The sequence below is a fragment of the Hylobates moloch genome, unplaced genomic scaffold (assembly GCF_009828535.3).
Source record: "Hylobates moloch isolate HMO894 unplaced genomic scaffold, HMol_V3 SCAFFOLD_13, whole genome shotgun sequence".
Taxonomy (NCBI): domain Eukaryota; kingdom Metazoa; phylum Chordata; class Mammalia; order Primates; family Hylobatidae; genus Hylobates; species Hylobates moloch.
The window spans coordinates 38286036-38312927 of NW_026652288.1; the positions used below are offsets into that span (position 1 = coordinate 38286036).

A 26892-nucleotide genomic window follows, 5' to 3' on the forward strand; every position below is an offset into this window, starting at 1 on the left:
TGCCTGGGCCAGTTTCCTCTGCATATAGTAGGAAATAGTACGACCTCCTGGTGGGAGTTCATATTATACAGTCAGCGCTTAATGTTGACCCGTCTGTACTCATTCCTTTACGTGAGTAAACTCACAGTACTGCAAGTTTTCTTTTATTTTTAGTTAACATGACATATACATGCATGATTACAAGCTCCGCTGCCATTATGTCCTTGGACATTTCAGCTGTCGCCAATTATGCCACCATTATGAAACAGCTGTGTGATGAACTTTAGCGCGAGCTGTTTTCTTTCCTTTTTTTTTTTTTTTTTTTTTTGAGACGGAGTCTCGCTCCGTCGCCAGGCTGGAGAGCAACCGCGCGATCTCGGCTCACTGCAAGCTCCGCCTCCCGGGTTCACGCTATTGCAGGAGCTATTTTCTTTGGCCAGGTTCCCACTGGGGCAAAGGGTCCATTTCTGAGCCTGGCTCTAACTAGGTAAGGCAACCGGAACTCGGCTGCCCTTAGGAAAGATGGCGGAGAGAACGGCGTCATTGCCTGTCAGGTTGCGGCATCGGTGCCCTCGCTCAACATGGCGACCTTTTGTGCCCGCCCCCTCCGCTAACTGGCAGGTTACTCCGTCCCAACGCAGTAGACGAAGGCGGCGGTGATGGCGGCGGGGATAGTGGCTTCTCGCGGACTCCGCGACCTACTGACCCGACGTGAGTCACCTCTTGACTTATGGGGGGTGCGTCGCGCTGTCGTGCTGTTATAGCAGATGTAGGACGGGGAGGCCTATCCGGGGTCACGAAGGGCCCGAGTCCCCTAAATTCAGGGGTACGTGTGCTCCCTTTTGCAGGACTCCCTAATTCTATAGGCCTGTATCTTGCAGTCTGGAGTCATCAAAGCCTCTTCCTTTCTCCCCAGGACTGACAGCCTCCAACTACCCGGGACTCAGTATTACCCTTCGCCTCACTGGCTCCTCTGCACAGGAGGCTTCCGGAGTAGCCCTCGGTGAAGCCCCAGATCACAGCTATGAGTCCCTTCGTGTGACGTCGGCGCAGAAACATGTTCTGCATGTCCAGCTCAACCGGCCCAACAAGAGGAATGCCATGAACAAGGTCTTCTGGAGGTCTGACCTGCAGATCCTGGAGGCCTGCCTGCGGGGGGAGGCGGGGCTTGCGAGACTGGGTGAAAGTGGAACGTTGTGGGAAGATGGACATGAGGGCAGGATATTCCCACCCCATTTGTAGCCCTTCACTCGTTGCTTCACAGAGAGATGGTAGAGTGCTTCAACAAGATTTCGAGAGACGCTGACTGTCGGGCGGTGGTGATCTCTGGTGCAGGAAAAATGTTCACTGCAGGTACCAGACGCTCTTCACACACCCTACCAGCCTTCCTAGCTCCTGGCAATAGACAGTGGAGCAGTGCTTCTTAATTAGGGTTTTAAGCAGCTTCTAACTTACACTTTTTTGTTTGTTTTGTTTTGAGATGGGGTCTTGCTCTGTTGCCAGGCTGGAGTGCAGTGGCACAATCTCAGCTCACTGCAACCTCCGCCTCCCAGGTTCAAGCAATTGTCCTACCTGGGACTACAGGTGCAGGCCACCACGCCCAGCTAATTTTTATATTTTTAGTAGAGATGAGGTTTCACCATGTTGGTCAGGATGGTTTCCATCTCCTGACCTTATGATCCGCCGGCCTCAGCCTCCCAAAGTGCTGGGATTATAGGCATGAGCCAATGCTCCCAGCCCCTAACTTACACTTTTATCTGTTTTTTTTTTTTTTTTTTTTTTGGAGACAAGATCTTTCTCTGTCACCCAGGCTGGAGTACAGTTGCCTAATCATAAATCACTGTGACCTCAAATACCTGAGCTCAAGCGATCCTCCCACCTCAGACTCCCAAACTGTGGGGATTACAGGCAGGTGCCACCGTGGCCAGCCCTATCATTTTTTTTTAAAAAAAGGCTTACTTTAAACATTCAAATATGAAAATTAGTCCAACAGAACGCGATGGGATCATAGGCTCTGAAGTCTGGGTTTCCATCCATGAACAACATGCTTAACCTCTCAGTCTATAGCTATGTCAGCATATAATATAATAACATGCTTTCGTGCAACTATTCAACTCACTATGTGATTTCCAGTTACTGGTCAGTTAGATCTTTGGATTGACCCACTGACCTGTTCTACAGATTGGTGAATTTCCACTAATCACAATTACTGACTCTTTCGTCATCTCTATCCTCCTGTAAAGCCCATCCAGTGATATTTTTTGTTTTGTTTGAGACGGAGTTTTGCTTTTGTTGCAATGGCGCAATCTCAGCTGACTGCAACCTCTGCTTCCTGGGTTCAAGTGATTCTCCTGCCTCAGCCACCCAAGTAGCTGGGATTACAGGTGCCTGCCACCACGCCCGGCTAATTTTTTGTGTTTCTAGTAGAGACAGGGTTTTACCATGTTGGCCAGGCTGGTCTTAAACTCCTGACCTCAGGTCATCCACCCGCCTAGGCCTCCCAAAGTGCTAGGATGACAGGCGTGAGCCACCGTGCCCAGCTACCACTCACTGATTTTAAATTTCAGATATTGTAGTTTTCAATTCTCCAGTTTCCATTTGGTTCATATTTTATTTTATGTATTTATTTATTTATTTTGAGACAGAATCTCGCTTTGTCACCCAGGCTATAGTGCAGTGATGCAATTTTGGCTCATTGCAACATCTGCCTCCTGGGTTCAAGCAATTCTCCTGCCTCAGCCTCCTGCATAGCTGAGATTAAAGGTGCCCGCCACCAGGCCTGGTTAATTTTTTTTTTTTTTTTTGAGAAGGAGTCTCACTCTGTTGACCAGGCTGGAGTGCAGTGGCACAATCTCGGCTCACTGCAACCTCCGCCTCCCAGGTTCAAGCCATTCTCCTGCCTCAGCCTCCCGAGTAGCTGGGATTACAGGCACCTGGCACCACACCCGGCTAATTTTTATATTTTTAGTAGTGACGGGGTCTCACCATTTTGGCCAGGAAGGTCTTGAACTCCTGGCCACAAGTGATCCGCCCACCTCGTCCTCCCAAAGTGCTGGGATTACAGGCGTGAGCCACTGTGCCTGGTCAGTTATATATTTTTTGTCATGCATGTTTTTCTTCCTGCCATTGAGCATAGTTATAATGACTGATTTAAAATCCTTGTCTTCTGGCCGGGCGTGTTGGCTCACGCCTGTAATCCCAGCATTTTGGGAGGCCAAGGCAGGCAGATGTTGAAGTCAAGAGATCAAACCAGCCTGTAATCCCAGCACTTTGGGAGGCCGAGGCGGGCGGATCACAAGGTCAGGAGATCGAGACCATCCTGGCTAACATGGTGAAACCCCGTCTCTACTAAAAAAATACAAAAAAAATCAGCCGGGCATGATGGCAGGCGCCTGTAGTCCCAGCTATGCGGGAGCCTGAGGCAGGAGAATGGCGTGAACCCGGGAGGCAGAGCTTGCAGTGAGCCGAGATCGTGCCACTGCACTCCAGCCTGGGCGACAGAGCAAGACTCCGTCTCAAAAAAAAAAAAAAAAAAAAAAGAGATCGAACCATCCTGGATAACACAGTGAAATCCCATCTCAACTAAAAATAAAAAAAAAAAAATTTAGCCGAGTAGCTGTAGTAGTCCCAGCTACTCGGGAGGCTGAGGTAGGAGAATGGCGTGAACCTGGGAGGCAGAGCTTGCAGTGAGCCGAGATGGCGCCACTGCACTCCAGCCTGGGTGACACAGCGAGACTCTGTCTAAAAAAAAAAAAATCCTTGTCTTCTAATCTCAACATCTGGGTCATCTTGGGGTCAGACTCCTTATCATCTTTTCTCTTGAAAATGGCAGGCCGGGCTCGGTGGCTCACGCCTGTAATCCCAGCACTTTGGGAAGCTGAGGCGGGTGGATCACTTGAGGTCAGGAGTTCAAGACTAGCCTGGCAAACATGGTGAAACCCCGTCTGTACTAAAAATACAAAACTTATCCGGGTGTGGTGGTGCACGCCTATAATCCCAGCTACTGGAGAGGCTGAGGCAGGAGAATCACTTGAACCCAGGAGGTGGAGGTTGCAGTGAGCCTAGATCACGCCATTGCACTCCAGCCTGGGTGACAAGAGCGAGACTCTTGTCTCAAAAAAAAAAGAAAATGGCTTCACTTTCCTGTTTCTTTGTATTTTGAGTTAGTTTGGATTGTTTCTTGGATACTGGGATATAGGAGTAAGATGTGGATACTCTGGATTCTATCATATCATTCCAAAGAGTGTTGAGTTTCCTGTTTTGGTAGCTTAGTTGGAATTAGTTTTTTTGGTTTTTCTGTTTTCATTTTTATTTTTTTGTAGAGATGAGGTCTTGCTATGTTGCCCAGTCTGGTCTTCAACTCTTTTTTTTTTTTTTTTTTTTTTTTTTGAGACAGAGTCTCGCTCTGTCACCCAGGCTGGAGTGCAGTGGCACGATCTCGGCTCACTGCAAGCCCCGCCTCCCGGGTTCACACCATTCTCCTGCCTCAGCCTCTCCGAGTAGCTGGGACTACAGGCACCTGCCACCATGCCCGGCTAATTTTTTTGTATTTTTAGTAGAGATGGGGTTTCACTGTGGTCTCGATCTCCTGACCTCGTGATCCGCCCGCCTCGGCCTCCCAAAGTGCTGGGATTAGAAGCGTGAGCCACCGCGCCCGGCCTGGTCTTCAACTCTTGAACTCAAGTGATCCTCCTGCCTCGGCCTCCCAATGTGCTGGGACTACAAACGTGAGCCACTGTGCCTGGCTTCTTGCTGATTTACAGACCATACATGCACCCCCAGCAAAATATTTAAAAACCAATTCTTCAGCTTGGGCAACAAACTGAGACCTCGTCTCTAACAAAAATTAGCTGGGTGTGATGCATGACCACACTCCCAGCTACTCTGGAGGCTGAGGTGGGAGGATGGCTTGAACCAGGGAGGTCAAAACTGCAGTAAGCTGTGATCGTGCCACCGCATTCCAGCCTGCGTGACAGTGCAAGAGCCCATGTCAAAACAACAACAACAATAACAACAACAAAAACATAAATCTGCCAGCAAGAAATTAGGCAGAGTTGATACACAGAATTCGGGACTCCTCACTCTGGCTGTCCCCTTTTTGGAATATGCCCCCTCACTTCCCGGCACCTATGGTCAGCTTGGACTCTATCCTATGGCTCTTCAAGCACAATTTCAGTCTGCCCTCAGGCTGAAAGCTTTCAAAACCATTTTCAAAAACACGGAGAGCGTGTTCTGCCACTCTCCTAAGTGGTCACTCCCTCCAGAATCTGCCCAGTACCTTCAGATAATTGTTTGTTTCTTGTCCAGCCAGAGTATGTAGTTGTCCCTGGGAGGGTTGGCCCTTTAGGACTAAACCAGAAGCAAAATATTTCATACACTGATTTCTGCACAGGGCCCAGAGCCTAGTGCTGGGAACCCAGTTGTGACGAGGACAGTCCCAGGCCCTGTCGTCATGGCGTTCCCAACTCAGTGGGGAAGACAGACAGTAAACTATTTCTTTCTGTTTTGTCCATTAACATCTTCCCAGATCCCTTTCTTTCTTTCCCTCCCCTTCCTCCCTCCCCTCCCTTCCTCCCTCCCCTCTTTCCCCTCCCTCTCCTCCCTCTCCTTGCTCTTCTCCTCCCTTCCTCCCCTCCTCTCTTCCTCTCTTCCTCCCTTCCTCTCTTCCTCCCTTCCTCTCTTCCTTCCTTCCTTCCTCCCTTCCTTCCTCTCTCCCTCCCTCCCTCCCTCTCTTTCTTTCCTTCATTCTTTCTTTTTTGAAACAGGATCTCCCTCTGTCACCCAGGCTGGAATGCAGTGGAGCAATCTCAGCTCACTGCAGCCTTGGCCTCCTGGGCTCAAGCCATCCTCCCACCTCACCCCTCAAGTAGCGGGGACCACAGGTCTGCACCACCATGCACAGCTAGCTTTTTCATTTTTGTACAGGTGGGGCTTGCTATGTTGCCCAGGCTGGTCTTGAACCCCTGATCTAAAGTGATCTTCCCGCCTCAGCCTCCCAAAGTGCTGGGATCACAGGCATGAGCCACCGCGCCCAGCCTCCTGCTTTCTTTCTGCATCTCCCTGTGTTCCTCCTCTTGTTCATTTGTTCATTCATTTGACAAACATTCAGTGACACAGTCCAGTGCCAGAGCCCCCTCCTGGGTGCTGGAGATGTGGAAACGGGAGGCAGCCCCCATTCCTGACCCCTTGCTCTCATAGAGCTCATGTCTGAGAACAGAAAGATGGGGCTCCTTTGTGGCTGTGCCGGGCCCAGGTCCTTCATCTTTCAGCTCCCAGCTGAATGTGGCCGTCTCATGTTATTTTCAGCAGCAAGACCCCGAAGGCCAGAAAGAAGAAACTGCGGGTCACGCCGTGACCCAGTGATAGAGTAGAACTACTAATTAGAGAAAGAAAAAGTTGGCCACAATTATGTAGCACTCATGGTGTGTCACGCCCCTTTCTAAGCACTTTAAACATATTAATTAATTCTAATCACAGTCCACAAGACAGGTTCTTCTATAAGCCCCATTTAAAGATGAAACAGATCCAGAGAGAGCAGGAAACTTACCCAATAATCACAGCTTGTAAGTGGCAGAGCTGGGATTTTGGAACTCATGCTGCCTGGCTATAGAGTCCTTGCTCTTAACTGCTAAATGTCTGTCATCTCAGTAGCTGGCATGCTGGTTAAAAGTAAGGGGGACTTTGGCTTCAGGCAGTGATCTGGATCCTGTCTCCGCTTGTCTTTTCACCTCTCTGTCCTGCGATTTTCTTTTCTTTTTATTTTTTATTTTTGAGCCAGGGTCTTGCTCTGTCGCCCAGGCTGGAGCACATTGGCGAGATCATAGCTCACGGCAGCCTTCAACTCCTGGGCTCAAACGATCCGCCCACCTCAGCCTCTGAAAGTGCTGGGATTACAGGCGACCACACCCAGCCTCATGTGCAGCTAATTTTTTCACTGTAGAGAAGAGGTCTTGCAATGTTGCCCAGGTTGTTCTCAAAATCCTAGCCTCAAGCGATCCTCCTGCCTGTGCCTTCCAAAGTGCTGGGATTACAGGCGTGAGCCACTACGCCAAGCCCCAAAATATACTTTTTTATTCATTTGTTTGCCTCCCCATGAGGACGGGGACTGTTGTCTGTATTGATCACTTATTGGGCAGCTCGTGTGCACCAGGCCCTGTGCTAGGCACAGGGGATACAGCAGTGGACAGAAAGACAAAAACTCCTGCGTTCTCAGAGCTCACGTTCTAGAAAGGGAGTCAGGCCCTCAAGCAGATAAGGACATAATTATAGGATAGCAGCCATGCAGCCCAGAGGTGAGGCGGGGTCGGGATGCGGGGGATGGGGCCACTGTTGAGCCAGGTTGGCCAGGGAGGGCCTCTCTAGGAGGTGACCTTTGAGCTATAGCTGAAGGAAGTGAAGGAGTCAGTCTGTGGCTGTTGCAGAGGGAGGGATGGTTCTCAGCCCAAAGGTCCTTGGCTCCCTCCCTCTCCTCCTCCGGGTCTTTACTCAAGGTCACCTTCTCAATGAGAAAGTTCTGTTCCACTGCAGCAGCCCTGTCCACGCGTGTGCGCGTGCGCGCGCGCACACACACACACACACACACACACACACACACACACACACACAGTTGGAGGCCAGTGTGCCCAGAGTAACAGGTTGGGAACAGTGTTCACGCAGGGTAGTCATGACAAGGACGTTCTATTTTGCTCTAAGAGCAACAGGAGGGAAAAAGAGGGTCTGAGCTGGGCACAGTGGCTCACGCCTGTAACCCCAGCACTTTGGGAGGCTGAGGTGGGTGGATCACAAGGTCAGGAGTTTGAGACTAGCCTGGCCAACATGGCAAAACTCCGTCTCTACTAAAAATACAAAAATTAGCTGGGCATGGTAGCGGGCGCCTGTAATCCCAGCTACTCGGGAGGCTGAGGTAGGAGAATCGCTTGAACCTGGAGGGGGAGGTTGCATTGAGCCGAGATCATGCCACTGCACTCCAGCCTGGGCGACAAGAGCAAGACTCTGTCTCAAACAAAAAATTAAAAAAAAAAAAAAAAAAAAAGAGGGTCTGACCCAAGAAGGTGTCCACTGGCTCCCCCTGACTGCGTGTAGGGAACAGACTGGGGACACAGGTGGAAACAGGGAGAGCAGGGTGGGCTCATGGAGAACAACTGATGGAGGAGAGGTCAGATTCGGGATCATCTTGAAGTTGGAGCCACGGAAATTGCTGCATCGTGAGATGTTTCTCATCTCAGGCAACATCACCACCATTGACTGCGTTGCTCACACTGCAGACCTTGAGTCCCAGGCTGTCTGGCATCTTAGGGAAAAGCATGGCCTCTGGAGCCAGCTGCATGGTTCCAGATTTTAAAATCCCACTTCTGGCGCGGCATGGTGGCTCACACCTGTAATCCCAGTGCTTTGGGATGCCGAGGCGGGAGGATCGCTTGAGCCCAGGAGTTCAAGAGCAGCCTGGGCACCGTCCCAGCCACCCAGGAGGCTGAGGTGGGAGGATTGCTTGAACCTGGGAGTTTGAGGCTGCAGTGAGCCATGAGCGTGCCACTGCACTGTAGCTGGTATAACAGAGTGAGACCCTGTCTCTAAAAACATTAATGAGTTAATTTAAATAGTTCACTACTCACTACTTACCAGCCAGTGTGACCTCCTTGGGCAAGTGCTTAACCTCTCTGTGCCTTAGTTTACCCATTGGTAACACAAATAGTAATAGGATCTAGCTGGTAGGGTTGTTGTGAGGATTCACTGAGCAATGACGCCACAAATACCAGCTTTTATTTCCTTCCTACCCAACATGCAATCACTCACCAAGTCCTGCGCGAGTTTTTTTTCCGCCTTGGTGGTTTTGGGGTTCGAACCTGCTGTGCGTGGGTTCTGATCCCTGGTTGAGTCAAAGGGTGGGGCCTGGGAGCCTGGGTGAGCTCTCTCATGCCTTCTCACCAGGTATTGACCTGATGGACATGGCTTCGGACATCCTGCAGCCCGAAGGAGATGATGTGGCCCGGATCAGCTGGTACCTCCGTGACATCATCACTCGATACCAGGAGACATTCAGCGTCATCGAGAAGGTGACTCTAGGGGGCTAGAGGGCATCCTTCTCCATGCCCGCCTCCCCTGGGCCAACCCTGACCCCACTCTTCCTGTTCCCTCTCAGTGCCCCAAGCCCGTGATTGCTGCCGTCCACGGGGGCTGCATTGGTGGAGGTGAGACTGCAGCTGTCCTCCTGCTAGGGTGCTCCCCGGGTTGGGCTGCTGCTCCGATGCTGCGGCCACTGGCATCCAGCCTCAGCTCTGTCATGGGCCAGACTCTGTCCCAAGAGGCAGTCCCACGTCCCGGGAGGCGGGGTTGGCTCTGGTGGTCTTTCAGCATCCCTGGCCTCTACCTCCTAGGTGTGGACCTCGTCACCGCCTGTGACATCCGGTACTGTGCCCAGGATGCCTTCTTCCAGGTGAAGGTGAGTCATCCTCCCAAGCTCCTGCTTAGAGCTGGGCAGTGAGGTGGGGTTGGGGGGCCTGGAGTGAGCCTCGAGGGCTTCATGGAAGAGTTGGAGTTGAACCCGACAGAGTAAGCCTTGCCCATAGAGGAAGTCAAGAGGTGAAGTTGTGAGTGGGTAAAGTATGGGGTGGGGTTGAGGCTGGCAGGTGCCAGAGGCAGAGATTGCTCCTGGGGCCATACTGGTGAGGGTGGGAGGCAGCATGGAGCCGGGGGATGCGGTAAAGGGGTCTCAGGTAGGGTGAGGAGGGTGCCTCTCTCATGATAGGTGGAGCTGCCCTGAAGGAATGGGAGGGCGCGTGAGTGGGAAGGTGGGCCCTATTCTAGGTTAAAGGAACTTGCCTGAGTCAAGAAGCTGCCTGGGCAATGGAATGGGACTTTGGAGGATGTCACTGGGGTGAAGGTGGGGAGGGAATCTCTAGAAAACATGAAATTTCATGGACGTTGATGTTGCGAGGGGCACAGTATTGGGCAGAAACCAAACACTGACCCGATTCCTCCCCCAGGAGGTGGACGTGGGTTTGGCTGCCGATGTAGGAACACTGCAGCGCCTGCCCAAGGTCATCGGGAACCAGAGGTGGGTGCAGGGAGTGTGGGGGCGTGGGCGGGGGACCCCAGAGCATGTCCCAGTCCCGGGGTGGCAGCCGCCTCCTGATGCACGCTTCTCCTTGCAGCCTGGTCAATGAGCTGGCCTTCACCGCCCGCAAGATGATGGCTGACGAGGCCCTGGGCAGCGGGCTGGTCAGGTAGAGCCATGGCCCTGGTAGCTCCGTGCTGGGGGCAGCCAGGCCTGGAGGGTTGGAGACCTCTCCGGGTCCCCTTGTCTCCTCGCTCTAGAATTCCAAGTGGCATCCTTTCTTGGTGAGGTCATTTCTTTATTGTGGGGTCAGCCTCCTGCTCTGATTGGGCTGTTTCTCTGGGTCTTGGGCCTTCCTCTGTGAGTGGCCACTTCTTCATCTGCAGGAGGCTGGAGGAGAGAGCCCTTCCCAGCCCACCCGGTCCCTGATCTCTTTCGCTGCAGCCGGGTGTTCCCAGACAAGGAGGTCATGCTCGATGCTGCCTTAGCGCTGGCGGCCGAGATTTCCAGCAAGAGCCCCGTGGCGGTGCAGAGCACCAAGGTCAACCTGCTCTATTCCCGTGACCATTCGGTGGCCGAGAGCCTCAACTACGTGGTAAGGCGCACACTCTGACCAATCACAGCCCTCCTCTAACCCCAGGCGGCCAACCAAGGTGCAGGGTGCTCACATGCTTTATCCTGATTGGCCCCTGTTAATCTCTCTCCTCATTCCCTCCCAACGCCCTGGGTATCAGGCGTCCTGGAACATGAGCATGCTGCAGACCCAGGACCTCATGAAGTCGGTCCAGGCCACGACTGAGAACAAGGAACTGAAAAGCGTCACCTTCTCCAAGCTCTGAGAGCCCTCGCGTCCCAGGTCCCAGCCAGGGGGCTGGCCTTGTCCCGCCCATCCGCAGAAAGGGAGGATGGGCGATGACAGTTGTCTCTATGCCTTCTCGCCCAGTGTCCCAGTTTATAACTTTATGACAATGAGTTTCTCAAGGCCCAAGGCCTTATCTTCACCCCACAAACAATAAAGCACAGTAAAGAACCTGGTGCGCTTCTTGGAAAGAGGAGAGGTGGGAGGGGCTGGGATGCACCTGGGGGCTCCAGAGACCGCAGTCCTGAAGGCTGGGGCTAGAGGTTGGATGCATGGGAATGGGTGGCATGGAGGTGATGGCCATTCCGACTGGCAGCGGGCAGGCGAGGGCCACAAGGAAGCCAGGGGCGGAGGGAGTGACCAAAAGTTGCTGGGCTCCCTCTGGGTTGCAAGGCTTCCCGGTCTCCCTGCCTGCCCTGGGGTTGAGGGTGGTGTTCGTGCCCTGCCTGGCACCTCTCACTGCACAGCACATGGGATCTGGTGCTGGCATCTGGCTGGGATTCCCTTGTTACCAAATCTTGAGCCTCATTTCTTTAAAACTTTGGAGTGCTGGGCACGGTTGCTCACACCTGCAATCCCAGCACTTTAGGAGGCTGAGGCAGGTGGATCGCCTGAGCTCAGGAGTTCGCGACCAGCCTAGTCAACATGGTGAAACCCCGTCTCTACTAAAAATACAAAAATTAGCCGGGTGTGGTGGCAGGTGCCTCTAGTCCCAGCTACTCGGGAGGCTGAGGCAGGAGAATCCTTGAACCCAGGAGGCGAGGTTGTAGTGAGCTGAGATCAGGCTGCTGCATTCCAGCCTGGGTGACAGAGCGAGACTCTTTCTCAAAAAAAGAAAAAACAAAACCAAAAAACTTCGGAGTTTCTGGCCGGGTGCAGTGGCTCATGCCTGTAATTCCAGCACTTCGGGAGGTTGAGGCAGGCGGATCACTTGAGGTCAGGAGTTTGAGACCAGCCTGGCCAACATGGCAAAACCTGGTCTCTACTAAAAATACAAAAATTAGCCGGGCACGCTTGTAATCCCAGCTATTCAGAAGTCTGAGGCAGGAGAATCCCTTGAACCTGGGAGGTGGAGGTTGCAGTGAGTTGAGATGGTGCCACTGCACTGCAGCTTGGGTGATAGATCAAGACTGTGTCTCAAAAATGAACAAACAAAACCAACCAAAAACTTTGGGTTTTTTTATCCGTATATCATCCCAATCTTTTGGATTTATCTCTGGAATAACTGCAAGAGACCAAGCATTAAGTTAATGACTTCTGTATGCCAAGTCCTGTTCTGAGCATTTATTATCTTAATGATCAAGGACTCTATGAAGTTGATACTATTATGATTATTATTATGACTATTATTGTTGTTATTTTTAGAGACAGGGTCTTAGTCTGTCACCCAGGCTGGAGTGCAGTGGCATGATCATAGCTTGCTGTAACCTTGAACTCCTGGGTTCAAGCGATCCTCCTGCCTCAGCCTCCGAGTAGCTAGGAATACAGATGTGTGCTACCATGCCCAGCTAATTTTTATTTTATTTTTGTAGAGATGGGGTTTCACTATGTTGCCCAGGCTGGTCTTGAACTCCTGGGCTCAAGCAGTCCTCCTGCTTCAGTTTCCCAAATTGCTGGGATTGTAGGCACAAGCCACCACACCCAGCCCAAGGTTGATACTACTGTTTTTGTTTTTTTTTTTTCTGAGTAGCTGTTGGACCCACAGCTAGATCTTCTTATTTGGCAGATTAATAACATACAGGCATTACTGGATCACAAATTCATTTTTAAAATATTTTGATAGCTATTCAATACTTGTTTCCTCTCTTATGAATTTTTTTTTTTTTTTTAAACAAAGTCTCCCTCTGTCATCCAGCCTGTAGTGCAGTGGCGTGACCTCGGCTCACTGCACTCTCCACCACTCAGGTTCAAGTGATTCTCCTGCCTCAGCCTCCAAGTAGCTGGGATTATAGGCACCCACCACCATGCCTGGCTAATTTTTGTATTTTTAGTAGAGACTGAGATTTTGCCAGGCTGGTCTCGAACTCCTGCCCTCAGGTGATCCACCCACCTCGGCCAACCAAAGTGCTGGGATTACAGGCATGAGCCACTGCATCCAGCCGATACTACTACTATTCCCATTTTACAGATGAGCACATGGGCAAATTGAGGGTAATTCACTGACCCATGATCAGACAGCTGAGAAGTGGCAAAGGCAGGATTTGAACCCAGAACCTCTGGCTCCACACACTAGTAATCTAAACCACTCTCTCTACAATACAACGTACGTGGTAAAGACGTGTAGTGGGCACGCAATCAACGTAGGTCCCTTCACAGTTGCTGGGAGAGGCAGGAATTCACAGTTCCTCCACGTTCTCCTCCGCTGCCCACCTGTCCTGGATCACTCCTGCAGCCCTGCCCTGCCCTGCCTGGTCTCACCCTCCCTCTGCCAACAGAAGTCTGGGCAGGGTTTTATGGGCTCTGATAAGGCCCTGGCAGGGCCAAAGTTCATGAGCACTTCCTCTTTGCAGGAGGGCCTAGGGGAGGGGACCCAGGTGATTTGGGTCCTGGCTGGTCACCAGGGAAGCTGGTAAGGGAAGCGAGACTAGGGTGCGCTCTAGGAGAAGCCGACAGCCTGAGAGTCCCAGAAGAGGAGCCCTGTGGACCCTCCCCTGCCAGCCACGCCCTTACCCTGGGTATAAGAGCCACCACCGCCTGCCATCTGCCACCATCTCCCATTCCTGCAGCTCTTCTCACAGGACCAGCCACTAGCGCAGCCTCGAGCGATGGCCTATGTCCCCGCACCAGGCTACCAGCCCACCTACAACCCGGTGAGACGCCGGCTCAGGCCCCGCCCCGCCCGCAGCTCCGTCCATAAGCCCTCACACCAATTTTCCCCACTCTGATCCCGGGGGGGCCCATCTGACTCTGTGGTCTGATTTACCCAAAGCTGACCCCGACCCTCGATTTACTCCTACCCTGACCTCAGGACACCTCCGTGTCCACGTCTAACTGTTGGCCCTCGTCATCTTCAACCTGGTCCTCCCCCATGGTTTCCTCTCCCCTGCTTAAGGGACTGGGGGGCTTTTCTGGGAGGGGTAAAGGCTGCAACAGGCAGATGCAGATGGCTTGTGAGTCCCCTCACCAGGTCTCTTCTCCAGACGCTGCCTTACTACAAGCCCATCCCGGGCGGGCTCAACGTGGGAATGTCTGTTTACATCCAAGGAGTGGCCATCGAGCACATGAAGCGGTAAGACCCTCCCCAAGCCAGGTCGGGCTGGCAGGGGACTTCCAACAGGGTGCTCTGGGCCTGGCTGTTGGGGGCTTTCTGCCCTTACCCCACCCTGGTGGAGAGGGGACTCTTTTTCTGCCCCACCCAATAGCCAGAGGCGAGCCTGGGGCAGATCAGGAGTGGGGACGTGGGGACCAGAAGGTTCAGGGAGGGCTCACCTTGAGAGGCAGCCCCTGAGTTGGACATTAGACTGAAGCTGATGGGTGCGATGGCAGGAATTCAGATCACAGGCTCAGAGCCGGGTCCCCGAGTTAAAATCCCAGCTCTGCCACTCCCCAGCTCTGTGTTGGTGAAAGGGTGAAAGTGACTATACCTCTCTGTGCTTCATTTTCTTTTCTTTTCTGTTTTTTGTTTTTGAGATAGAGTTTTGCTCTTGTCGCCCAGGCTGGAGTGCAGTGGCATGATCTTGGCTCACTGCAACCTCTGTCTCCCAGGTTCAAGCGATTCTCCTGTCTCAGCCTCTTGAGTAGCTGGGATTACAGGCATGTGCCAGCACACTGGCTAATTTTTGTATTTGTAGTAGAGACGGGGTTTCACCATGTTGGTCAGGCTGGTCTCAAACTCCTGACCTCAAGTGATCCGCCCATCTCGGCCTCCCAAAGTGCTGGGATTACAGCCACTGCGCCTGGCCCAGTCTTAGCTTTTAAAAAGGGCCTTAACACGTTGATAATAATTGGCCTCATAGGACTTTTTTTCCTTAGAGATAGGGTCTTGCTCTATTGCCCAAGCTGGAGTGCAGTGGCACAATATTATAGCTCACTTCGGCCTCCAACTCCTGGGCTCAAGTGATCCTCCTACCTCATCTTTCCAAGCAGATGGGACTACAGGCATGTGCCACCGTGCCCAACTAATTTAATTTTTATTTTTTATTTATTATTATTATTTGTTTTGTAGAGACAAAGTCTTGTTATGTTGCCCAGGCTGGTCTTGAACTCCTGGGCTCAAGCGATCCTCTAGCCTTGGCCTCCTAAAGTGCTGGGAGGATCAGGCATTGTTGTGAGCCACCCTGCCCAGCCTGTTGTTTATTTATTTATTGTTTACTTCTTCATTGAGTGCCCACTCTGTGTCCTGGCACTAGGGATGGAGGAGTGAACAGGACAGAGACCCCTGCCCTCGTGGAGCTGACGTCCTAGTAGGGGAAACATAAAAAATAAGTCCAGGCCAGGCGTGGTGGCTCAGGCCTGTAATCCCAGCACTTTGGGAGGCCTAGGCAGGTGGATCACCTGAGATTGGGAGTTCGAGACCAGCCTGACCAAAATGGAGAAACCCCGTCTCTACTAAAAATACAAAATTACCAGGGCATGGTGGCTCATGCCTGTAATCCCAGCTACTCAGGAGGCTGAGGCAGGAGAATCACTTGAACCTGGGAGGTGGAGGTTTCAGTGAGCCGAGATTGTGCCACTGCACTCCAGCCTGGGCAACAAGAGTGAGACTCTGTCTCAAAAAAAAAAAAAAAATGTAGAATATGTAAGATGTCAGATGGTATTAAGCGCTATGAAGAAAATGAGGAGGGAAGGGAGCTGGGGAGTGTGTGTGCGGACAGAGGTTCCCTTTAAATTGTCCCTTTAAATAGGGCAGCCTGGCCGGGCGTGGTGGCTCACGCCTGTAATCCCAGCACTTTGGGAGGCCGAGGTGGTAGGATTGCTTGAGCCCGGGAGTTTGAGACCAGCCTGGGCAACATAGTGAGACCCTGTCTCTACAAAAAAAAAAAAAAAAAAAAGCCAGGCATAGTGGCATGTGCCTGTAGTCCCAGATACTAGGGAGGTTGAGGCAGGAGAATCAGTTGACCCAGGAGGTTGAGGCTGCAGTGAGCCACCATCGTGGCCACTGCACTCCAGCCTGGGGGACAGGGCAAGAACGCAAGACCCTGTCTCAAAGAAAGAAAAAAAAGGTCAGGCACGGTGGCTCACACCTGTAATCCCAGCACTTTGGGAAGCCAAGGCAGGTGGATCACCTGAGGTCAGGAGTTTGAGATCAGCCTGGCCAACATGGTGAAACCCTGTCTCTACTAAAAATACAAAAATTAGCCGGACATGGTGGTGCACGCCTGTAATCCCAGCTACTCGGGAGGCTGAGGCAGGAGAATCACTGGAATCCAGGAGGCGGAGGTTGCAGTGAGCTGAGATCGCGACACTCCAACTCCAGTCCAGCCTGGGCGACAGAGCAAGACTCGATCTCAAAAAAAAAAAAAAAAAAAAAAAGGAAGGAAAGGCTGTGAGGCGAAGGTGTGGTGGTGGGAGTCTGCCCCCCTCAGAACTCAGGTCCCCTCCACGCTGTGGCCCACAGTGCCAAGGGTGCCCCTCAGAGCTGGTGCTGAGGTACGGGCCAGGGAGCCCTGGGACAGGGTGGCGGGGAGAGGGCTTCCTGGAGGGGGCCCCCAGGCACTGGGAGGTGGCACCAGGGGAACAAGCTCTTCATGTCCCGCCAGGTTCTTCGTGAACTTTGTGGTGGGGCAGGACCCAGGCTCAGACATCGCCTTTCACTTCAATCCGCGGTTTGACGGCTGGGACAAGGTGGTCTTCAACACGTTGCAGGGTGGGAAGTGGGGCAGCGAGGAGAGGAAGAGGAGCATGCCCTTCAAAAAGGGCGCCGCCTTCGAGCTGGTCTTCATAGTCCTGGCTGAGCACTACAAGGTCTGCCTGCTTTCTGTCTTGTTTCCTGAGCTGGAATGCAGTGGCGCCATCTCGGCTCCTTCTTTCCTTCCCGCCTTCCTTCCTTTTCTTTCTTTCTTTCTATTTTTTTTTTTTTTTTTTGAGATGGAGTTTCACTCTGTTGCCCAGGCTGGAGTACAGTGGCACGATCTCAGCTTACTGCAACCTCTGCCTGCTAGGTTCAAGAGATTCTCCTGCCTCAGCCTCCCGAGTAGCTGGGATTACAGGCGCGTGCCACCATGCTCAGCTAATTTTTGTATTTTGAGTAGAGATGGGGTTTCATCATGTTGCCCAGGCTGGCCTCGAACTCCCGACCTCAGGTGTTCTGCCCTCCTCGGCCTCCCAAAGTGCTGGAATTACAGGCGTGAGCCACCGCGCCCAGCCCCTTCCTTCTTTTTCCTCTTTTTCCTTCCTCTTTCTCTGTTCTCTCCTCTTTCCTTCCCTCCTTCCTTCCCCACTTCCCTCCTCTCTTCCTTCTCTCTCCTTCCCTCCTTCATTTATTTCCTTTTTCCATCCCCACTTTTTATGTCAACTTTTCTTTTTCCTTGTTTCCTGCCTATTTTAAAAAATCCTCTTTTAGCGCTTTTCCTTAGTCCCATTACCCTACTGCTGAGAGCCTTGTAATACATTTCATGTGTATTTCCTCCTACCACTTTGTGTTTTTTGCAAAACGTGTACTTTTTTTTCCCCCCTTGAGACTGGGTCTCGCTCTGTTGCCCAGGCTGGAGTGCAGTGATGCAAATAGCTCACTACGGCCTCAGCCTCCCCGGGCTCAGGTGATCCTCTCACATCAGCCTCCGGAGTAGCTGGGACTCTAGGTGCACACCACCACGCCCGGCTAATTTTTGTATATTTTTGTAAAGACGGGGTCTTGCTATGTTGCTCAAGCTGGTCTCGAACTCTTGATCTCAAATGATCCCCCCACCTTGGCCTCCTAAAGTGCTGGGATTACAGGCATGAGCCACTGTGCCCGGCCAGTGAGCTGACTTTTGACCTTAGCTTGACCTCTGAGCTGTGGACTCCAAGGTTCCTGATGCTGAGGCTGTCCCAGCTCATCCCCAAGACTAATGACTCCCAGTGAAAAAGATCCCTGTTCCTTGCTTTTTTTTTTCTTTCTTGAGACAGAGTCTTGCTCTGTCGCCCAGGCTGGAGTGCAGCAGCGTGATCTCCGCTCACTGCAACCTCCACCTCCCGGGTTCAGGCGATTCTCCTGCCTCAACCTCCCGAGTATCTGGGATTACAGGCACCAGCCACCATGCCTGGCTAATTTTTGTATTTTTAGTAGAGATGGGGTTTCACTATGTTGGCCAGGCTGGTCTCGAACTTCTGATCTCAAATGATCCACCCACCTCAGCCTCCCAAAGTGCTGGGATTAGAGGCGTGAGCCACGGCGCCCTGCCCTTACTTCCTGTTTGTACCTTCCCAGGATCATAGGTGCTGACTCCTGACCCCCCCATCTCTGCCCTCCAGGTGGTGGTAAATGGAAATCCCTTCTATGAGTACGGGCACCGGCTTCCCCTACAGATGGTCACCCACCTGCAGGTGGATGGGGATCTGCAACTTCAATCAATCAACTTCATCGGAGGCCAGCCCACCCAGCGCCAGGTGTGAGGGTCCCATCCCTTCTCGCGTCCTTCCTTTCTAAATTCAGTTCCACATTCTTTTTTTTTTTTTCTTTTTCTTTTCCTTTTTTTTTTTTCTGAGACGGAGTCTCGCTCTGTTGCCCAGGCTGGAGTGCAGTGGTGCAATCTCAGCTCACTGCAAGCTCCGCCTCCCAGGTTCACGCCATTCTCCTGCCTCAGCCTCCCGAGTAGCTGGGACCACAGGCGCCCGCCACCGCGCCCGGCTAATTTTTTTGTATTTTTAGTAGAGACGGGGTTTCACTGTGTTAGCCAGGATGGTCTCAATCTCCTGACCTCATGATCCACCCGCCTCGACTTCCCAAAGTGCTGGGATTACAAGCGTGAGCCACCGCAGCTGGTCTATTTTTTCTTTTTGAGATGGAGTCTTGCTCTGTTGCCCAGGCTGGAGTACAGTGGCGTGATTCTGGCTCACTGCAACCTCTGCCTCCCAGTTTTAAGCGATTCTCCTGCCTCAGCCTCCCAAGTAGCTGGGATTACAGGCACCCACCATCACATCTGGCTAATTTTTGTATTTTTAGTAGAGACAGGGTTTCCCCATGTTGGCCAGGCTGGTCTTGAACTCCTGGCCTCAAGTGATCCACTGGCTACAGTCTCCCAGAGTGCTGGGATTACAGGTGTGAGCCATGGTGCCCAGCTGCGTTCCACATTCATTTATTTCCCAAGTATCTCCCTCTGCTGAGTGATGCCAAGAGCCCCGTGATGATCAAGGGAGCCCACTGGGAAGACAGACCCATCACTGCAAGGGATCAGGGCCAGGACGGGGAGGCCCAGGCTGAAGGGTTGCAGTTGGGTTTGGGCCCAGGCTGAAGGGTTGCAGTTGGATTTGGGCCCAGGCAGAGGGATCAGGGCCAGGATAGGGGGTGGGTGGAGGCAGGCAGAGGGGTCAGGCCCTGGGCTAGGCAGGGCTGGAGACAGGAATGACTGAGATATCTCTGGGCCCTCACCTCACTGGGCTCACAGACATGGCATCAGAGAGTGACAGCCCAGAAATGGTCAGGGCTGTGATAGGGAGGGCACAGGCAGAAGGGTCGGGGCTGGGATATGGAGTATGCAGGAGGTTTGGGAGCCTAAAGGAAGGGCTTGACTAGTCATGGGTCAGGAAGGCAGTGCTTCCTGGAGTAGGAGGAAGTGTGTAAGGTGAGTCAGGAAGTGAGGATAAGGAAAGGCAAAGAACACAGGATCGTGAACGAATTCCCAAGAGGCTGCTTAACACCATCATTAAAAATAAATAACATATAATTAAATTGAGTTTCTCAATGTTATTTTATTATTATTATTATTATTATTATTATTATTATTATTATTATTTTATTATTATTATTATTATTATTATTATTATTATTATTATTATTTTTGAGGCAGGGTCTGGCTCTGTCACCCAGGCTGGAGTGTGGTGGTGCAATCACAGCTTACTGCATTCTTGACTTCCTGGGTTCAAGCGATCCTCCCACCTCAGCCTCCTGAGTAGCTGGGACTACAGGCACGCACCACCATCCCCAGCTAATTTTTAAATTTTTTGTAAAGACAGAGGGGAGGAATTTTCCTATGTTGTCCAGGCTGGTCTTGAAGTCCTGACCTCAGGTGATCCACCCACCTCAGCCTCCCAAAGTCCTGAGATTACAGGCGTGAGTCACAGCGCCCGGCTTATAAAGCTACATTTTTTGTTTTGTTTGTTTGTTTGTTTGTTTTTTAGATGGAGTCTCGCTCTGTGGCCCAGGTTGGAGTGCAGTCGCGTGATCTCAGCTCACTGCACCTTCTGCCTCCCAGGTTTAAGCAATTCTCCTTCCTCAGCCTCCCAAGTAGCTGTGATTACAGGCACCTGCCACCACGCCCAGCTATATAAAGCTACTTTTAAAAGGCCTTCGGAATAGCTGGCTGAGAATAGAAGTCAAGGCAGAAAGGAGTTAATTACAAGGAGGAGAAAAGACGAGGTAACAGAGAGAAAGAGAGAGAGTAAAAGTTAAAGGTGTTAGGGAGGCTGAGGCGAGCAGATCACCTGAGGTCGGGAGTTTGAGACCAGCCTGACCAACATGGAGAAACCCCGTCTCTACTAAAAATACAAAATTAGCTGGGCATGGCGGCACATGCTTGTAATCCCAGCTACTCGGCTGGCTGAGGCAGGAGAATCGCTTGAACCTGGGAGGCGGAGGTTGAGGTGAGCAGAGATCGTGCCACTGCATGGCAGCCTGGGCAACAAGAGCGAAATTCCGTCTCAAATAAATAAAATAAAATAAATAAAGGTGTTTGGCAGAAGGAAGCCCCTGCACTGAGGTGTGGCCAAGACAGAGAGAGAGACAGAGACACAGAGACAGAGGCAGAAACTGAGATCAAGATCAGCGAGTGAGGGCCCCGGGACAGCAGGAAGACAGCACGGGGAAAGGCACAGAGAATGAAATGGACCAAGCATTGTCCTAAAGCTTTGGGGTGACTCACTGGGCATCAGCAATCCCCGAACATGGGGTGCCCCTCTCCGTGAATCTGTGATTGGGGTGCCACCCTTTGATGCCAGAGTTCCCTGGCACAGTGGTGCTGGTGGTGGTGGGTCACCCCAGGGCAGGGACCCTCAACATCTTTCAGTCCCAAATCTGGGGACCCTCTCATAACCGCTTTCTCTTTCTGTGCCCACAGGGACCCCCGATGATGCCACCTTTCCCTGTAAGTACTTGCTGAGGGATGAGGGTCTTCCCCCCTAGTGGGGGTCCCTCAGCCCCTCTCACCCTTCCTGCCTTCTGTCTATCGTTCAGGGTCCCGGACATTGCCATCAACAGCTGAGCAGCCTGCCTGTGAGTGGGAGGGTTGGGAGGCCCCCGGGTGGGGAGTGGGAATGGTGAGAATTGGGGTAGGGGGAGCTAAGAGGGGTTGCAGCCCCAGGTGTACTAACCCAGCACCTAGAGAAACGCCAGAGTCTCATGGGTGTGTCATAGATATCTGTTGACTCCTGGAGAATAATATCGCTTCTTCCTCACTTCACAGACCATGGAAGGACCCCCAACCTTCAACCCGGTATGGCTTGGGGAAACAGATGGATGGGTGGGGAGGGGGCATGGATCCCCGGGGAACCTGAGACAGCCAGAAAGAGAGTGGGCTGAGGGTGTTTAGAGTGGGAGGTAGGGGGAGGGTAGATAGAGGTCGTGGTCAGGTTTAGGGAGCGGAAGGGATTGGGGATGTTTTCCAGGAGGAGTGGGGCCTCTCAGAAAATTTGTTCTTGGGCCGGACGTGGTGGCTTACCCCTGTAATCCCAGCACTTTGGGATGCCAAGGCAGACGGATCACGAGGTCAGGAGATCGAGACCATCCTGTCCAGCATAGTGAAACTCTGCCTCTACTAAAAATACAAAAATTAGCCAGGCATGGTGGTGCGTGCCTGTAATCCCAGCTACTCAGGAAGCTGAGGCAGGAGAATCGCTTGAACCAGGGAGTCGGAGGTTGCAGTGAGCTGGGATAGCGCCACAGCACTCCAGCCTGGCGACAGGGTGAGACTCCGTCTCAAAAAAAAAACAGAAAAAGAAAAAGAAAATTTGTTCTTAGCCGGACTCGGTGGCTCATGCCTATAATCCCAGCCCTTTGGGAGTCCAAGGCAGGTGGATCACTTGAGGTCAGGAGGTCCAGACCAGCCTGGTCAACATGATGAATCCCTGTCTCTACTAAAATGACAAAAGTTAGCCAGGTGTGGTGGCACACACCCGTAATCCTAGCTACTAGGGAGGCTGAGGCAGGAGAATCGCTTGAACCTGGGAGGCAGAGGTTGCAGTGAGCTGAGATTGTGCCTGGGCAACTCCAGCCTGGGCAACAGAGGGAGACTCTGCCTAAAAAAACCAAAATTTATTCCTTTGTTCCTGCAAGTCTGGGCGTGGTGGCTCATGCCTGTAATCCCAGCACTTCGGGAGACTGAGATGGGAGGATTGCTTGAGCCCAGCAGTTTGAGGCTGCAGTGAGGCTTGATCATGCCACTGCACTCCAGCCTGGGTGACAGAGTAAGACCTTATCTCTTATAAGAAAAAAAGAAAGGAAAGAAAAGAAAAGAAAAATAAAATTTCTTCCCACATCTGGCCTGCTAAGCTGAGAGAGAATGGGACCCCCCCGTTCTCTTCCCACAGCCTGTGCCATATTTCGGGAGGCTGCAAGGAGGGCTCACAGCTCGAAGAACCATCATCATCAAGGGCTATGTGCCCCCCACAGGCAAGAGGTATAACGTAGACTAGGTGGGAACCCCCAGCCCCCTCCTCCCTCAGACCCAACAGTCTAGACCCTCTGTCCCCTCCTCCTTTAGGGACTCAGAGGTCCAGCCCACAGGCCCCTCCCCACTGGACTCCATCTGACTCCCCCCTCCCTCTCTGTCCCCAGCTTTGCCATCAACTTCAAGGTCGGCTCCTCAGGGGACATAGCTCTGCACATTAATCCCCGCATGGGCGACGGTACTGTGGTCCGGAACAGCCTTCTGAATGGCTCGTGGGGATCCGAGGAGAGGAAGATCACCCACAACCCATTTGGTCCTGGACAGTTCTTTGATGTGAGTCTGAGCTCTCTTTTCCCACTTCCTTCCAGGGCCTCAGTCCTGGCCCTGGCCTCACGCCCGCCCCTCTCCCTGCAGCTGTCCATTCGCTGTGGCTTGGATCGATTCAAGGTTTACGCCAATGGCCAGCACCTCTTTGACTTCGCCCATCGCCTCTCAGCCTTCCAGAGGGTGGACACAGTGGAAATCCAGGGTGATGTCACCTTGTCCTATGTCCAGATCTAATCTATTCCTGGGGCCATAACTCATGGGAAAACAGAATGATCCCCTAGGACTCCTTTCTAAGCCCCTAATAAAATGTCTGAGGGCATCTCATGAGTATGTGTCTCCATCTGCTTCCCCGCTACTCTTCCCTTCCTTGGTTCAGTCATGCACTTCATCTATCCCTCATTCTTCCAGTCATCTGACCATCCATCCTCCCATCGTCATAAACCTGATTATGCCCCAAGCACTGATTTAGGGCTCATTCACTTCTCACAGCAACCCCAAGAGGTAGAAACAATTATTATCATCCTTCTGTAACAGATGAGGAAACAAAGGAAAATCAAACAAATTGCCCAAATTACACAGTGCATAAAAGGCAGAAGGAGGATTCAAATCCAGCTTGGCTCCCAAAGATCTGCACACTTAACCACTATACAGCCTGTTGTTCCATCTATCCATGCATCCATCTCTCCACTCATGTATCCCAATATCCATCAATCTCTCCATGTATCCAACCAAAAGTCCATCCAACCATCCATCAACCAAACATCCAACCATCTAGACCTCATCAATCCATCCATTGAGCTGATTGTTCAACCATCCTTTCATCCAACCCTTTATCCATCTACCCATCCATTTACCTCTGCACCCATCATCTCATCGTCAATCTCTCCAAACATCCAATCAACCATATATTCACCCATTCATCCAAACATGCAACTGTTCATCTACTCACCAGTCTGTCTAGCTCTATCCAGCTGTTTGTCCATCCATTCTTTCATTCAACCTTTTATCCATCACCCATGCATCTGACCATCCATCATCTTCTCCATCCATCCAAACATCTAACCATATACCAGTCTATCTGTCTATTCATTCAGCCATCCTTACAAAGTCTAACTTTCGTCCATCCATTCATTTATTCATCCCTCCATTTGTCCATGTAATTCTCTACTTTCCATCACACTCATCCATTTGTCCTCCATATGCCCATTCATCCCTCCATTCAGCAATTCATCAACTTTTCCATCTCTTTCTATCCAATTATCCATTCATCTCTTCATTGTCTATTTTTTTCCAACCTTTTTCCAACTCAAGCTGGAAAGTTATCCATTCATTTATCTTTTCATCTCTCCATCTGTCCACCCAACCATGCTTTCATCAAATCACTCTTTTGCTGGTTTCATCATTTATTGATTTCATGTTTTTATTTTTGTTTATTTATTTTTTTGAGACAGAGTTTTGCTCTTGTCACCCAGGCTGGAGTGCAATGGTGCGGTCTCAGGTCACTGCAACCTCCACCTCCCCAGTTCAAGCAATTCTCCTGCCTCAGCCTCCCGAGTAGCTGGAATTACAAGCACCCGCCACACGCCCAGCTAATTTTTGTATTTTTAGTAGAGACAGGGTTTTGCCATGTCGGCCAGGCTGGTCTTGAACTCCTGACCTCAGGTGGTGCACCTGCCTCCGCCTCCCAAAGTGCTGGGATTACAGGTGTGGGCCACCGTGCCTGGCCCATTCATTGATTTCTTTCTTTTTCTTCTTTCTTTCCTTCTTTTTTTTTTTGAGATGGAGTCTTGCTCTGTCGCCAGGCTGGAGTGCAGTGATGCGATCTCGGCTCACTGCAACCTCCGCCTGGTGGGTTCAAGTGATTCTCCTGCCTCAGCCTCCTGAGTAGCTGGGGCTACAGGCGTGTGCCACCAAGCCCAGCCAATTTTTGTATTTTTAGTAGAAACAGGGTTTCACCATGTTGGCCAGGATAGTCTCGATTTCTTGACTCGTGATCTGCCCACCTTGGCCTTCCAAAGTGCTGGGATTACAGGCGTGAGCCACTGCCCCTGGCTGATTTCTTTACATTTTCATTCATCCATCTATTCTTTATTCACTCTTGTGTTGACTTATTCACCAGACACTGACTTATCAACTTTTTTTTTTTTTTTTTGAGACGGAGTCCTGCTCTGTTGCCCAGGCTGGAGTGTAGTGGCACCATCTCGGCTCACTGCAAACTCCACCTCCCGGGTTCACACCATTCTGCTGTCTCAGCCTCCCGAGTAGCTGGGACTACAGGCACCTGCCACCTCGCCTGGCTAATTTTTTTGTATTTTTAGTAGAAACAGGGTTTCACCGTGTTAGCCAGGATGGTCTCGATCTCCTGACCTCGTGATCCACCTGCCTCGGCCTCCCAAAGTGCTGGGATTACAGGCGTGAGCCACCGCGCCCGGCCTGACTCATCCACTTTCAAATTAGCTGGGTTGGCTTTCTGATGTAATGGGTTAGCAAGCTTCAGGACAAACCATGAAGTGATGAATTAAACCCTCTATATTGTTAATTGAATAAAATGCTGTAAAACCGGTTATTAGCATGACTCAAACTAAGTTTAAATGTTTGCATGTCTAAAGCAACTTTCTGGAGTGATGGATATGTTCCATACCCTAGGTCACACAGCTCTGTGCATTTGTTAGAACTCATTGGCTGTATATTTTATTTTATTTTATTAAATTCTCTTTTTATTTTTGTTTTTATTGAGACAGGATCTCACTCTATTGCCCAGGCTGGAGTGCAGTGGTGTGATCACAGCTCATTGCAGGCTCAACCTCTGGGACTCAAGTGATCCTCCCACCCCAGCCTCCCAGGTAGCTGGGACCACAGGTGTGCACCACCATGCCCAGCTAATTAAAAATATATATATTTGTAAAGACGGGGGTCTCCTTATGTTGCCCAGGCTGATCTCGAATCCCTGGGCTCAAGCAATGCTCCTGCCCTAGCCACCCAAAATGTCGGGATTACTGGTGTGAGCCACTGTGCCCAGCCAACTGTACATTTTAGATTTGTGCATTTCACCGATATAAACAAAGAATCTTTCCACAAAGCTTACCACAAGGAAAGAATCGTAAACAAATATTGTACTCTAGCTAATGATGTACTTCTGAAATGTTTAGGGATGACAAATACTGGTGTTTACAATTTACTTCAAATGGATAAGTAAATAAAATGATGGCTGGGTGCGACAGCATGAGCCTGTAATCCCAGCACTTTGGGAGATGAGGTGGGAAGATTGCTTGAGCCTAGGAGTTCAAGACCAGCCTGGGCAACATAGCGAGACCTTGTCTCTACAAAAAATAAAAAAGTAAGCCAAATGTGGTAGCAAACATCTGTAGTTCCAGCTGCTAGGGAGGCTGAGGCAGGAGGTTGGCTTGTGCCCAGGAGTTCAACGCTGCCGTGAACCATAATCAAGCCACTGCACTCTAGCCTGGACAACAGAGCAAAACTCTGTCTGTTTCTAAAAAAATACAAAATATTAAAATAAAATAAAGAAATAGTGCTCACTTCGGCAGCACATATACTAAAAACTGGAATGATGCAGAGAAGATTAGCATGGCCCCTGCACAAGGATGACAGGCAAATTCATGAAGTGTTCCATATGTTTTGGCCAGGTGTGGTGGCTCACGCATGTAATCCCAACACTTTGGGAGGCCGAGGCAGGCGAATCACAAGGTCAGGAGTTTTTGAGACCAGCCTGGCCAACGTGGTGAAACTCTGTCTCTACCAAAAATACAAAAAATTAGCCGGGCATAGTGGCGGGTGCCTGTAATCCCAGCTACTCGGGAGGCTGGGGCAGGAGAATCGCTTGAATCCGGGAGGCAGAGGTTGCAGTGAGCCGAGATCGCGCCACTGCACTCCAGCCTGGCAACAGAGTGAGACTCCGTCTCAAAAAAAAAAAA

General features: G+C 51.3%; 2 protein-coding genes and 1 non-coding gene across 3 annotated transcripts; all 3 read left to right on the forward strand.

The window, feature by feature from the left end:
• The first annotated feature begins 572 nt into the window (after window positions 1-572).
• ECH1 (enoyl-CoA hydratase 1) lies at window positions 573-11055 on the forward strand. The gene is made up of 10 exons (XM_032173016.2): window positions 573-690; window positions 896-1100; window positions 1244-1332; window positions 8908-9032; window positions 9119-9167; window positions 9354-9418; window positions 9963-10033; window positions 10131-10202; window positions 10478-10628; window positions 10768-11055. The coding sequence occupies exons 1-10, from the start codon at window positions 639-641 to the stop codon at window positions 10870-10872; spliced, it is 984 nt and encodes a 327-aa protein (XP_032028907.1). The 5' UTR covers window positions 573-638; the 3' UTR covers window positions 10873-11055.
• A 2154-nt stretch (window positions 11056-13209) lies between these two features.
• LGALS4 (galectin 4) lies at window positions 13210-24643 on the forward strand. Its single transcript, XM_032173017.2, has 10 exons — window positions 13210-13702; window positions 14033-14121; window positions 16592-16796; window positions 18285-18419; window positions 21086-21112; window positions 21202-21240; window positions 21431-21460; window positions 22554-22642; window positions 22801-22966; window positions 23048-24643. The coding sequence occupies exons 1-10, from the start codon at window positions 13658-13660 to the stop codon at window positions 23192-23194; spliced, it is 972 nt and encodes a 323-aa protein (XP_032028908.1). The 5' UTR covers window positions 13210-13657; the 3' UTR covers window positions 23195-24643.
• A 1846-nt stretch (window positions 24644-26489) lies between these two features.
• Window positions 26490-26597, forward strand: LOC116481399 (U6 spliceosomal RNA). The gene has a single exon (XR_004251554.1). It is a non-coding gene; the product is annotated as a U6 spliceosomal RNA (small nuclear RNA).
• Window positions 26598-26892: the final 295 nt, after the last annotated feature.

What these genes read in the sequence shown, in the direction of transcription:
- LGALS4 (XM_032173017.2), top strand. Translation starts at nt 13,658, where the DNA reads ATGGCCTATGTCCCCGCACCAGGCTACCAGCCCACCTACAACCCG. An exon ending in GCCATCGAGCACATGAAGCG is followed by an intron (nt 14,122 to 16,591) that starts GTAAGACCCTCC and finishes ATGTCCCGCCAG; the next exon opens with GTTCTTCGTGAACTTTGTGG. An exon ending in TCCTGGCTGAGCACTACAAG is followed by an intron (nt 16,797 to 18,284) that starts GTCTGCCTGCTT and finishes TCTGCCCTCCAG; the next exon opens with GTGGTGGTAAATGGAAATCC.
- ECH1 (XM_032173016.2), top strand. Translation starts at nt 639, where the DNA reads ATGGCGGCGGGGATAGTGGCTTCTCGCGGACTCCGCGACCTACTGACC. An exon ending in ATGCCTTCTTCCAGGTGAAG is followed by an intron (nt 9,419 to 9,962) that starts GTGAGTCATCCT and finishes TTCCTCCCCCAG; the next exon opens with GAGGTGGACGTGGGTTTGGC. An exon ending in CTGGGCAGCGGGCTGGTCAG is followed by an intron (nt 10,203 to 10,477) that starts GTAGAGCCATGG and finishes CTTTCGCTGCAG; the next exon opens with CCGGGTGTTCCCAGACAAGG.